The 13,726-nt window shown below is 41.7% G+C and overlaps 1 protein-coding gene across 6 annotated transcripts in view; it reads right to left on the bottom strand.

Annotated features, from left to right (window-relative positions):
* PLCB1 (phospholipase C beta 1) overlaps window positions 1-7,971 on the bottom strand; it is a 406,490-nt gene extending 398,519 nt beyond the window's left edge. For 3 of the 6 annotated variants that reach the window (XM_051615374.1, XM_051615375.1, XM_051615379.1), the window contains exon 1: window positions 7,564-7,967. In XM_051615374.1, the coding sequence (XP_051471334.1) occupies window positions 7,564-7,662 (99 nt within the window). In that variant the 5' untranslated portion in view covers window positions 7,663-7,967. Of the gene's footprint in view, window positions 1-7,563 lie in introns of all 6 variants that reach the window. The other 3 variants (XM_051615376.1, XM_051615378.1, XM_051615377.1) reach the window with 2 other exon arrangements.
* Window positions 7,972-13,726: the final 5,755 nt, after the last annotated feature.

The following is a 13,726-nucleotide window of genomic DNA, read 5'->3' as shown; positions in this document are numbered from 1 at the left end:
TGGAGCACCCTCTCCACCAGGCTGTGCATCCAGCCACAAAAGAGGGAGCCTTCTACCCTACTCCTCAACCATTGCTGATTAGACCTGAAGAGACACGAGGCAAGAAAGCACAGCTACATGAGGGTGCATCACTCTGCCACCTACACCCTGGGCCCTTGCTCCCAATATTCTCTGTACTTCATTCAGTATGTATTAAGGCAATGATGTAACACTATTGCCACTGTTTTATGCCAAGCACAGCTCAGTGTTAAAATGATCAGAAAACACCACAGGCCAGGACAAGTGTGCCTGTAATGCACGTATTGGGTCAGTCCTGCCATGGATGAAAAGCTCCTAATGGATCTTAAATGTACCTACACGGGAATTAAAACCTACATATATCTCATCAACTAGAAAGACCATATGTCAGATGAGTATGTATTTTATTAAATCTTATAACGATGATGTTTCTTAGAAACAGATGCAGTCAAAATTCACATCTACAGATCTTTAAAAGGAGAGCAGACCAACCATAATCTTCAGTTCTTACAACAAACGGGGTTCACAGCACTGACTTATAAAGCCAGACAGTTGCTTCCGCTTTTTGCCTCAGATCTTGAGAGACAATGAACATCCCCAAATACAACTTGAAAAATTTTACACACACAATTATTTCATTTGCCTGAACCTTTTTCTGGGAAAATTTCTGCCAAACTGCTTCCAACCACAAGGCTAGGAAATGCAGATAGTTTCTAGCAGAGGCAAAATATCCTCCAACTTTTCTTTCAGTTTGGAGAAAGAGCTTGAACTCTGGTTGAGCAAAGGTGTGAGGCTGTGAAAAAAAGGTGTGAGAAGATCCCCTGCAAAGAACTTTCTTGCCACCCCACAAACCAGGGGAATTACAGCCTTGGGGGAGTGGAGTAGGAGCAAAGGAGGAGGAGTAGCAAAACCATAGTTTACACATGATCAGCAGATACAGTAGGTGTTAAATTCCATAATACACTGGATGTACTCAGACCGGAACTAAGCAGGACTACCCAAACAATTAGAACTCTGATTTTTTTCAGGCTGACAGCTGAACTATGAGTGAAAAGGAAAGAGTACCCAACCCCTGGTTTTGAAACAAACTCCTGAAATAATCCAGAAAGGTAAAGATGCCCCTTTTTACTGATGACAACTGCCATGTAAAAGAATAGACTGCAAGAAGGAAACGTTGGAGAACATGAAACCAGTGCTGGAAGTAGGAAGTGGGACAAAAAATAAAAACTGGAATTGAGTTTGCTGGTCCTGTAAAGTGAAATCCCACTTGTTCAACAGGAACACGCAGGACAATATTCTTCACTATCAGAGCAGTTAAACACTGGAGAAACTTTGGCACCACAGGACAGAAGTCATCATTCTGCTAACTGAAGATTAACTTCCTGGAAGTTTCAAAGAGCTACCTTTCCTCAGAAGCAGATTACCTTGTCTCATTTCTCATTACGTCCATACTCTTGGGCTAATTGCACCCTTTCCACATGCAGTCTTGGTTTGTTTGCACAAGTTCCTTATTTGTTCTAGAAGCTGCAAAGTACGCATGCAAGAACAAAGAAATATAGGGAGAAATTTATAGCAAAAATAGCCAAATGTCAAGCAGTGAGATTTTTATCTTCACCAGAGAATTCTTATGTGATGCTGACCAAATCATTTAAACCAGTCTGCTCATGAGCATAAATGCAGTATTCTGATTTTGAGGGAAAACTTGGATTGTACTTTCACATCCCATTTTCTAATTTTTGGAGACGCTAAGCCCAAATTCATCTGAAGTCACTAGGGAGGCATTCTGAACACCTGACTGTATGGTGCTATTCAGTTGAAAAATTAGGTCCAAGGTGTCTCGTTACAGATTCAAAATTAGCATTTTTTTTAATGTTGGTCTCTTTTTGGACCTACAACAGTACAGTTGGGAACACACTTTTGTCATGTAATGGGTCTTGTGAAAATAAACTTTGAATTCCTTATGAAGGATTTACTTTATAACACACAAAAGACTCCATAATGATTACTTAACACTATTTCACTACAGCCTTTGTTAAAATGATCTTGAGGATTCAAACGTTAAAGTGAGGAAAGCATACAGTACACAACTTAAATGCACTGTTAGCTTCCCTTTCATGGAGAATTTCTAATTTACTTAAGAGCTGGTTTATGGCTTTCAGTTTCCCTAGTATCTACCAACACTCCAAAGGGCTCAGATGCTACAATAACACAGATGTTATCTGCAGTTTAAACATTTAAAGTCTTCACCAGATCTTCTGAGGTAGGCATCTAGCCATCCTGAAGAGAAACTAAATCTTTTTCTCCCCCAACCTAAAGCTGGCAAAAACCTTCCAATGAAGTAAATCAAGTTTGCATTCCCCTTTACTGAATGTTAATAGATGAGAAATTTTGAGTTCAATCTGATTGCTCTCCTATGTTGCAAAAGACTAAACCCACAACTTCCATTCACTTAGACACAATATTTTTATATAGCACAGAGATGATACTTGTTTACTACATAAAGATTCACAACAAAGAAAGAAAAAATAACAAAAACTCTAGAATGTTGTATTAACTTCTTCCCGCCAGACTGAAAACATTCCAAAATAATAAACTCCTTTCAGTTTTTTATTTTAGTGCACAGAACAATGGTTGTTCATGTTTCATGGCCTCAGTAATGTACTGTAGTGATAGTGTTCTGTGGAGTTCAAAAACAACAAAAAAGACAGGAAAAAAAAAACCAAGTTATTTGAGCATCAACATCTTAAAATCACTTCTAAAAAAATCCATTTTTTTTCTTCATTCATTTGCAGCTTATCCATAATAATGATACTCTGATGTCATATTTACTTGAAAGGTTAAAGGGGATCTATCTCATATCCTTCATAATCTTCTTTAAAAGATTCTAAACCAATAAAGAAGTCTGAAAACTTTACATGGTTTACATATAGCACTCATCATTTGAGCTCAAAAATGTTTTATAAAGACAAAGAAGTCCTCTGCGAAAGGCATTAAAATAGAACTCAAAAGACCTAGGTTCATTTTTGCTGCTCACTGGAACACCCGGTGAAGTGCTGTAGCCACTACACAATGGCACCTACCAAGAGGTTTGTTCCAGTAACTAAATAAAAAAAGCCTATAAAATTGGAATCACGTCCCTCAATTTAGGTAATGACATTACCTAACTGATACAGTTAACTTGCAAGTAAAAGTAAATAGTGTAAGTCACAGAGAGACTGTCAAATTCTTTATGCAAAGTACGTATTATCACTAGGGAAGATAAGAAAGCCTTTAAACAAGAAGTAAAAAATCTATTTTGAATATACACTATCATATTCACTTGCTTCAGTATGCCTATTACTGCTCTTAGAAAACACCAGTTCAGCTGTGGTCTAGCTGTTGAGCTATTTGTTAACTCAGTTATGTCTATCTTGGTCCCGCTACAGGCCAGAGAAAAATAAAGGCAAGAGGCAAAAATACAGCCAAGGCATGTTTCAGCCCCTTCAGACATCAGATCAGTCCAGGGAAGTTACCCTTCATACTCAGGTCTCATTAACCTTCTCAGCTCACAAAATGTTCTGCTACACTAAGTTTCACCCCCCAACAAAAAAAAAGTTTCACCCATGGACTTAATGGCATCCTTTTTATTTATATATTTAACTGTTTTAAAACTCTCATTAGGAAAAGCTGTTATAAACTGGGTTTCACTACAGCAGAGTGGATCCAGTAAGTTCATCTTAAAGCCTTCCCTATCCCTCACAGGTATTGCTTTTCTCTAGGAATAACAGAGTGAAGCTGTTCAAACACCAGACCAGCACTTAAAGAGAGGTGGAGTCTCTTCCCAGCTGTAAGGGAGAGTAAGGCCCAACTGAAGGCAGCATGAAGAAACATGACTTGAAGCAAGTACTCAGCCAGCTGGTATCTTAACAGACACACACACACATGCATCCACAGAAAAAACCCCCACCTAAGCAACCAGCCAACCTAAGCAACCAGCCACTTCTATCTTTCACCTATTCACGCATCAGTTATTTCTGTTCAGTGTCTTACGAATCCAATCTACATATATAAAAAAAAAGGTAATTCTAAACTTTGTTTCCTGACCTGTAATACTGTTCTAGAAGAAAACAGAAAGAGTGTGAGGAAAGCAAAGTTACAGGACAACAATAATCTGTTTGATTTTAGTGCTTTACATCCTGATCCCAAATGAAATGTGTGAATAGACTGTATTAAGCACTGGATGGTGTAACATTACATCAAATCCAGATACACAAAAGTGTGACTTCTCTTGCAAAGCAGGAACTTTAAATTGATCCTAATGTTTTTAAAATTTAGAAACTGAAAACGGTCCACAGAGGAAATGGAGTTTCAAGCCTCCTGAGCTGCTTGACTTCCACCTGCCTGTATGTGATCTTCAGTGGTTGATGTTACCCCTTCCTCTCCTTTTAGCAAAGCTCAGGCATTTCCAACAGAATCATCATCATCACACTGCAGGGGCAGGGGGGGAGGCAGGCACTGGAAGAGGTTTGTGTGTAACACAGAGCAGACTTCACTGCTGTTCCTAAGAGAGGGGTGTCAACAGGGGTACCACATCTGCTTATTAGCAGATGTTTCAGAGTTAACTAATTAGGCACAGAACTACTACAAGCTCAGGATGGGAAGCTCATGGGTGGATCAGTTTTGAAGTCTGTATCACTACGGCTTTTGTCAGATTGTTCGGCACACCACACTGCAGCATCCTTCTAAAAGCTGGCAAATACATTCTTTAACAACTGTTACACTATGCACCATAAAATTCCTTACACGCCTCTCTTTCTCTGGTTTAAATCCTTGCAGCACTCCCATTAAACAAACAAACAAACAAACAAAAAACATTAAAAAAAACCCAAACAAAAAAACCCCCACACTACTTTTCAGTGGTTTATAACTCAGCTGGAAAAATTTTGCTTTGGGCTGATACAAGTCATAGGAATTCACCAGAAACACTCTTTTGCTTTATGAAATGCGAAGCAAAGTCAACAGGGCCATTTTTAAACAGCAAAACAAAACAGCAGGGAAGCGTACTACAAGGGAATGCCTCGGACAGGAACAAAGGCTGCCCTGGTGCACAGGCAATAGGAAGAACTGAACTCCCCTTCTCACTCAGAAACAGTAAATAGAAAATGGTGCATAATAAACATCAGTGTGTAAGCCTTGCTTTTCTGAACAGCCCTGTTAACGCAGCAGATGCAAAGTACTCATTATGGTCAATTCCATTTTACTGTTACATTTTGTAGTTTACTATTACTCATTACAGCCTATTGTTTCACTGGAGAGTCTGTGCTTGTCTAGTTACATGAGAGACCACAGAGGTTCAGATTAATAACAATAATTTTTAAAAAAAATCCTTCCAGCAGATTAATTTGATAGAAAAGAAAGACTCTGAAGTGGTTATTGGCTACTCAATGGCAAATATGGGCAAGCTCAGGGAGCTGGGGATGGGAAAAGCATATACACACAATGCATGGTCAACAATGAGTGAATGTTAATATTCTTCACCACACAGTTCAGTTAAACATGCATCAACTTTCACAAGGCTGCTGATGAAAGCACTCATCAAACAGAGGAGGACTCCTCCCCATCTCACTCACACATTTCAGGTAATACCTGTGTATCACTAAGAAGTGCTTATCTTTTGCCAGAATTTAGCTGTATTTTATTACTGCAGCCTTTAGGTTTACAACTGAAAATCTTTTTTTTTTTTTTTTTTTTTTTTTTTTTTCCAATTAGTCTATAGCAGACAGGTTAGCCACTGAACGTCCACTGTGCCTGGAAAACAACTCTTCTCCTTCAAGTTCTATGTACACAATATACTACTTGGAAAATGGTGCTTAAACTAATAATTTAAACTGTTGCCTAACTGCTTAGACTTTCAGTCTGGAGACTAAAAACAACGTTAACTTGACCTCTGCATATACCTGTGGAAATTTCTTGGTAGCTCACCAAAAATAAAAAAAATAACTGGAGTGAACAAGGCTGAAATCACGCTGCCTTCTCCTAAGCTAAGGAAAGTATCAACTGAAAGAAAACATTTGCTCAGGCAAGTCATTCAAGCTTAGTTCCTGAATATGAATACTTTGTGTCAAGTCAATGTTTACTACAGTGGACAAGGTCAGGTTGCTAAGCTTATTCAAAATGTATTGGTTTAATGTTGCAAATAAAATGTAACACTCCAAGTTGTTCAGTTTTTTTGGTGCTCTTTCCCTCCTTGAATGTGTTTATAACAGGTTTATAGAGGTCAGACTCAAATTTGGCTGCTGGACAGGCTGAAAGCAATGGCCAAAGAGAGATATACAACAAGACAGGAACAGTTGTTAGACTCATGAACCGTTCCTTCTCTCTCTCTCTCTCTCTCGTCCCTTCAGTCGTTGCTGTGAATGACTTTAACACAGCCAAACCAACAGCAAAAACCTGAGCTGCAGTCACAAGGCTCTCAAAACAAGTTATCCTCAATAATTTTGGCATTCAAACTGCTTGCCTTCTTTCCCAACCACTCCTCTACCCCGACTCTACCCCTCTGACTCCAGACACCATTTGCAGACAGATTTTTTGGGGCACCCACTCCTCCGTTCACAACAGACACAAACACCCGATGTCATATGGCAGGAGCAGGGCTAGCAGAGGATTCGTCCTGTTTTCCTTGTATGCAGCACAGCAGGCTTAGGTTCATGCTCCAAGAGAAAGCTAAACTGAGACAGACCACCTTTCTCTGAAATGGTCCTAGACATAGTCTGCAAGCAAAGAAAAAAAAAAACAAACACACATCCCAGCTGCTGAACTGCTGTGCTACTAAAAGTGAAGTGAAAACCACACTCCTCTCTTACGTGAGGCAACATAAGTGTAAAGGGTTAGGAAGCACCAATGGTAATAGAAAAGTAGATGTGACTTTGGGGCAAGTAAGTCCTAAGGAGCCAAGAAAGAAGAGTGCCTTCTGCGGAGGTAGGAAGCTGACCAGGGGCACCCAACTAGTGAGCGCTGGGAGAACGCACTCAGGGCTTGACAGTCCCACGAGGGAGACAATGCCATGAGACAGGAACCAGAAGACAGGAGAGAGGCTGGGACAAGGAAACGGCAGATGGAACAAGAGAGACAGGGAGCAGGTTGAAAAAAACTGAGTTAGGGCAACAGAAGCGGCAATAAAGTGCACAATAAAACCAGGGAAGTAGGAGAGGAAGACGCTCGCGAAAGCAGCCAGCTCAACAGCCAAGAACCTCCGGAAAAAAGTTTGCCCGGCAGCCGGCCGGTTTATCAGCGCCCTCCGGCTCGGCCTGGACCCCGCACGGCGGCCGCCCAGCCCGGCCCGGCCCGGCCCGGGACACCCCCCGCCGCCCCGGGACACCCCCCGCCGCCCCGCACCTGCCCCCGCGGCTCCGGCTGCGCGCAGGGCCGGGCCGGGCCGGCCGCCGCACCGCATGTGCCGGAGCCCGCCCGCCCGCCCTGGGCCTTGCATAACCCCGCCGTGCCCGGCCGCTGCCGCCCTGCCCCGCGCGGGGCACGGCCCGGGGAGCGGGGGGAAGAGCTACTCACATCGTCCCACTTGACGAATTTGACGCCTTTCTTGAGGGTGTCGGAGACGCAGACGGGCTTGAGCTGAAGAGCGTGCACCCCTGGCTGTGCCCCGGCCATTTGCACCGCATTGACGCGCTCTCCCCCGGCGCGGAGAAGCCGCGGGAGGCGGCCGCCTCAAGAGGGACGCCGGGGCGCCGGAAACGGCCCCAGGAGAGAGGCCGGCAGCTCCCGGAGCGGGCAGGGAAGCGGCTGCCCAAGCGGCGAGGGCGGGAGGCTTCACTGGCGCCCGAGCGGAGACCTGGCGCGGCAGCGGCCGGGACGAGCCGTGCAGCGGCACATCCTCTATATACAGCCGGCTTTCCACGCACGCACGCACGCACACGCCCGCCCGCTCTCTCTCTCTCTCTCACACACACACACACGCACACCAGGGACACGCAGGGGCACGGAGCGCTCGGCGCTGCCCGCTCCGCTCCGCTCCCCGCCCCTCCTCCCGCCCCGCCAGGCTCGGCCCCCGAGGTTCGCCCGCGCCGGGGCCCGCGGCGCTGCGGCGCCACCTGCCGGCCGCAGCTGGTGCGGCAGGGCCGGGCCCCGGCCGGAGGCCTCCCGCCCGGGCTGCCTGCCCTGCCGGCTGTGAGCCCCGCGGCTGAAGGGAAGGAAGGCTTCTGAAGAACAGAGTCACGCACGTTCCACCAGTTACCTTCTCTCTGCTAGTCCCTGCGCAGGGGTAGCAGAGATAAAGCATCAGATGACACAGCACATGAAATTTCTGGTTTCTCTCTGTAGGCGTTTCCAGTTGACCCTTGTCATTTAGGAGCAGCAGGTCAAAGCTGCTACTACAGACCAAGTAAATTATACAGAAAGAGTATTTTCAAATAAAAAAATGATTTAGCTATTCAGAAGAATGGCATTTCAAAACACTACTAGGTAAAAATACCATCTGAACAGGAAGATGTTGGGGTGACGATGACAAAACTAGCACATAGGACTCCTGGTTTGCTTTCACCTTTAGCTACAGAGTTGTTAAACCTCATCCCCTGGGCTTCTTCCAACTTTTTCACCTTCAATAGGAGACTTTTCACCGCCTTTAGTGGGAGATGAGTCTGCTCCTTTACGATAGTCTGTGCAGGCAACATACACTTTCCAAGGCCAATTAATCCTTTTGATCTATTTTTATTCTTATCAAGCTTCCATACAAACGTCAGGACAAAAGTCTGCTCTCTCTCTGCTGTGCTTTAATTTCCGTTCATTTATCATGACTCAAGGACACAATAAATTCTAGGTTTGATTGCATTGATCTTAGCATAGGATTGCTCTATGATAGGGTAAGAAGGAAGAAACTTTCAGTACTATTTTCACAACTACCTTTTTGTCCAAGTATACTGTATACAAAAGAATAAAAATAATATTAAAATAACCCAGAAAATAAGAGCAAATAGCACTGACTGTACAGCACTCATCTGTGATCCCTTAAGCAGTTGTATTCATGGCAGTCTACAACCAAATCACCTGTTTGGAAGACGTAAAACTACCATGGATGGTGGCACCTCTGAGGAAGTTTTCTCAACTCCATAAAACATTTTCACTTGGCCAAGCCTTCTTCTCTGTTAGGGAGAAGCAATCACAGTTCATTACAATACCTCAAGATTCCCAGTCATGTCATAGACTCCTGACAATCCATTAGCCTGAACATAGAAGGGACAATCCTATATATCTGACACTGGTATCTTGTATTTCAGATACGAAGCATTGTTTGAAGCAATGTTGTGGCTTTTCAGACTGAAGTATTTTAATCTAATGGTATTTGACTGAAGGAAAACATGCCACTTATATGGCAGACAGCTAATGGATTCTGGATCAAAAGCCGGAAGAAGCACAAAAGGAAATAGCACTATAACAGTGCCTTTAAAACAATAATTCTGGAAAGTGCTTATGATTCAGCCTTTGCTGAAATCTGAAATCAGTGGGAATTTTAGTTTCAACCCAGATAGCTGGCTTATATGTTATTGCTACTGTTTAATTAGCATCTGCTCCAGCTAAGAACACATTTCTTGGTACATACTACGTATTGCAAACAGTTAATTTAATGCATGTCTAAATTCAAGCTTTCTTTTCCACAAAGCATGGAATCAGTGACCTTGAAACCATCTGCACTCGACAGGATTGCTACACCCAGGAAGAATACAAATATATTATTAGATGATTGGACCAAATCTGGCAAAAGAAGAACCAGACACTTTTCTGCAAATGTGCAGTAAACCTCACTAAATACCTAAAGTATTATGTATATCTTCTTTCTTCTTGACTCAGCCCCTTTTAGTGCCAAGAAATTAAAGGAAGATGTACTGTCAGAAATATACTCTGCAGTGGGCTTGTTTAAGTAGTTATTCAAAATAGTATGTATCAGATGTGATACATGCTGGTCTTACAGCACTGCAGGAACTGATTTCTGAATGTTTTCATTTTTTTACATTTAGAAACCTCAGCCTGAACAGCAAAATTACCACCTTGTATAAATAATACAAGTTATTTGAAGGCAATACACCTGTAATGTATATATATTTTATATAATGTGCTTAGGTACTGATATTTTTTGTGCAACAAACTGAATACGCAGGACATTTTAGCTTAACTTGGAGATGTATGTAGAAAAACATGAGAAAGGAGCAATAACTGATTTAAACAACTGATAGAGTTGATCAAAGTTGGGTCAAATGAAAATATGGCAAAAGCTATACTGAAAGACTACCATGGGGTGATATGAGAAATTAATTTAAAATAAAATTTATTATTAATTTTATTTCAGATAAATATATATGAAATATTTCAATGTCACTTGCTGTCCTAAGTTGGTATATGTCTGCATTTTTAAAAGAAGTGGTCTTCTCAGCCTTGAAAATGCTTCTGTGCAAGGGTATATTTAATATACTAAGAGTTAAACAGAGTTGGCAGTACCTGCAGGATTTGGGATTGAATACAAACTCAGTTTCAGTAGAACTATGTCATCATAACTTCATTTTAAATTGTGCCAAATTATACTTTAATTGTCAGTGGGAGCAGGATCATTAAGTTCTACAGAACAACTCTCCAGAAAAGAAATATAGAAAATTTGACCCTCTCTCTCTAATAAAAGCACAGTCATTTTGAGAAAAATACATTTCTAATAACACAGGCAGTAGAAATCAAAGCTCTAATACTACCAATGAGATGAGTGCTACAAGGTGTAGGGAAACTGCCTCGTGTGCGACTGTCATGTTAGGAGACCAAACCCTCTAAAAGGCAGTAGTCCCAAGAGTTGTCAGGTTTTTTTTGTAGTCACTCATTTACTAGAATTATTCATCTGTTAAAATAATTCCATGAACTCACACCCAGTGGCTATTGGAATATGTTTATACATAATTTGATCCATTTACTAGATATACATAAATAACATCAACAGTCATATGTCCTGTATCTTTAAGACTGAGACAACTTATGTAGCACAGCCACTCAATCAGGTGACTCTTCAAGAGTGAATATAAAATTCTGGCACACAAAACACCACCATAGCAACGAAGACAGCCTGGCAACAGCAGCTGTTTCTTGAAAAGAAATTGGAATGGGAGGGGGAATCTCATAAAAAAGTCCATTTCCTGTCAAAATCTTTTTAATTTTTTTCCCTTCATATCAGCATCACAAATGCCTTTAAAGTACTGGAAGGATGAAGATTAATGCAGTGTTTGAAATTACAACACAGATAGCATCTCTGGGTGCATGAAGTGACCCAGTCACTGTTACACTCACTGGGACCATATTAACTTGGAATTGATTGGCCTGATACGCAGCTGGCACCTATGGATCTCTGTGTCACAGCAAACAGTCCACACTCCTCCATATGGCTTAGATGAAGAGGAACAAACCCTTGACAGTTTGGGCAAAAGATGCTGCTGAACAGAATTCCTCATCCAATGACACATGAGACCTCCACCATGACCCTTTTCATGTCATGGTAGGATTAACTTATTACTGTAGTAATGAGCAGAGCTCTGCACACATTCTTTTCACTGAAGCTGTCAGCCCTTGCCTCAGTGATGTTCTAGGATGCCTGTCTCCAGCTTCACCACAGCCCCACTGAGCTGGTCCAAATGGTGGGCTGATATCCTAGCCTGGCCTTGGCCCAGCCCATCACCCTGATGTTCTGGGGCTTTATATGACCCTGTTTCTCCTCACTGGGCCCAACCCTGACCCCTACTCACAGCCTGACATTCTGGCCCAACCTCATGCAACTGGCAAGGTCCTTCCCTGTTGCCTTCCCATCTCATGGGACCTCCCCATGGCCCCCAGCATCCTGGACCCTGGGGAGCCATTGGCCCTTGTGATGTCCTGACACTCCCTACCTAAGAAAAATGATTACTAGAAGAGCCCTGAATTAATGCAACACTTGCACAGTTAGAGTCACAAGTCCAAAAGTCAGTAGGTGCATTCCCTAGAAAGTGTTATCCTTTTTTATGTAAAGTGGTCCATTCTTGCTTCCCTGTTAAGTTTATAGCATGACACATTTTTGCAGATTGTAAAAGCCAGTCCATAAAACACACAACACATTTAAGAATGCTGAAGTTAACCGTGAAAGACTTCACAGTCCGCCAGATTTGTTAAATCACAGCTGGTACAAACTGTCAAAGGTCCACTGACTTCAAAGTTGTGCATTTGTTTACACTGGTGTAGTATCTGCATCTCTGCCTTTTTTTTTTGCCTTCTAGCTCTTAACTATTGTCCCAGCTGTATAGGCAGATTAGAACCAACTGGGAAGCAGACTCTCTCACCTGCATTGTTTACATTCAAGTTTAGCTGAAGTTTAGCTGCAAGTTGAACTACAAGACAAAAACACATTCAATGGGTTGCAAAGAAGAAATTGCCTTGAAAAAATTGCCAGCCTTTTTTGCAAACAAGGATTATGTGCTGTGGACTATGTAGCTGTCAAACAGGACCTCTGTGCTAAGTGTAAAGTGGAGACTGTATGGTTTATGCTTTTCTTGCAATGCCTTAAAATTACATAAATCCTCTCATGGTATCTTTTGGAAGCATAACAAGAGAGTCAGCATACTCTTTCTCTGGATTTTCCTCTCCTTTCCACAAAAGTATTCGTGTGTCACTATGACAGAGCATTATTCTGCTTCTAAGAAAATGTAAAAGAGCCCTCAGCTATATTTCCCATTACCACGATGGAGTCATGTCCCACGGAAGCTAATGGATTTAGGTTCAGGTGACAAGTGTTATATGGTTTTAGAAAAATTAGTATGTTAAACCTGGAGGCAGGATAGTTTGTTTTTGGAAATTATGATACGAAAATAAGAGTCTGAAAAGTGAATTCTATCCTCAGATGTGCCCCAATCTCCTTTCCTTAAACTCACATGAATTACTTAATCTTTTAGGCCCCTCTAGATGACTGCATTGCACATTTGCTTCCTAAAGGCAAGGGGCCCAGCATATACATGCCCTGAATTTCTAGAGACAGATGTACAAATAACACAAGGGCTTGGTTTAAGTAGCCTGAAAAGGGTCTTCACACCAACAAGTGTACTTCATTTCAATTAAACATTTATAGAAGGGGTTTTATAATTGATAAAAAGTTATGGAGGAATTTTGTGTCAAGTATGTTGCATAGGGAATTTGACATATTTCCACATTTTTAATATTTCCCAAGTGCTGTTGTCTTTTAATACTCCACAAATTAATGTACATCACCAAAATCTTTGACTGACCTTGACATATAGCAGCTCATTTAAACTTGTGTCTTGCTATAATCCACTAACATTTTTATTTATTCTCTTTTCAGGTATATTCTTATAATGCAGTATTCTGAATCATCAGACTTTCTCATCTGGCTCTTTTAGAGAATTTGCAGTTGTAAAGGATGAAATTCCACCACTGACAAAACATTAGTCACAAAGCAACAGAACACCATTTAGTAGTTCAAAGCAGTTGCTTTAAACTGTATTTCTAGGCTTGGAGAAATTGTGTTGTGATGTAAACCTTGAGCCACAATATCTCTTAGAATGAAGTGTTAACTCTTAACAGCCAAAACTCCTAGTTACATTTCAGAAAAGCTGATTTAAATTTAATTCAGTTCTTAATAATGCTAATCTAAAAAGAAGCTCTAGTCACTAATAACACCTCTAATGAAAGAAAAGACTAGCTTGTC

This window comes from Apus apus, chromosome 3 (genome assembly GCF_020740795.1).
Source record: "Apus apus isolate bApuApu2 chromosome 3, bApuApu2.pri.cur, whole genome shotgun sequence".
Classification (NCBI taxonomy): domain Eukaryota; kingdom Metazoa; phylum Chordata; class Aves; order Apodiformes; family Apodidae; genus Apus; species Apus apus.
Note: the sequence above shows the minus strand (reverse complement) of the source record. Positions and strands in the feature narration are given on the sequence as shown.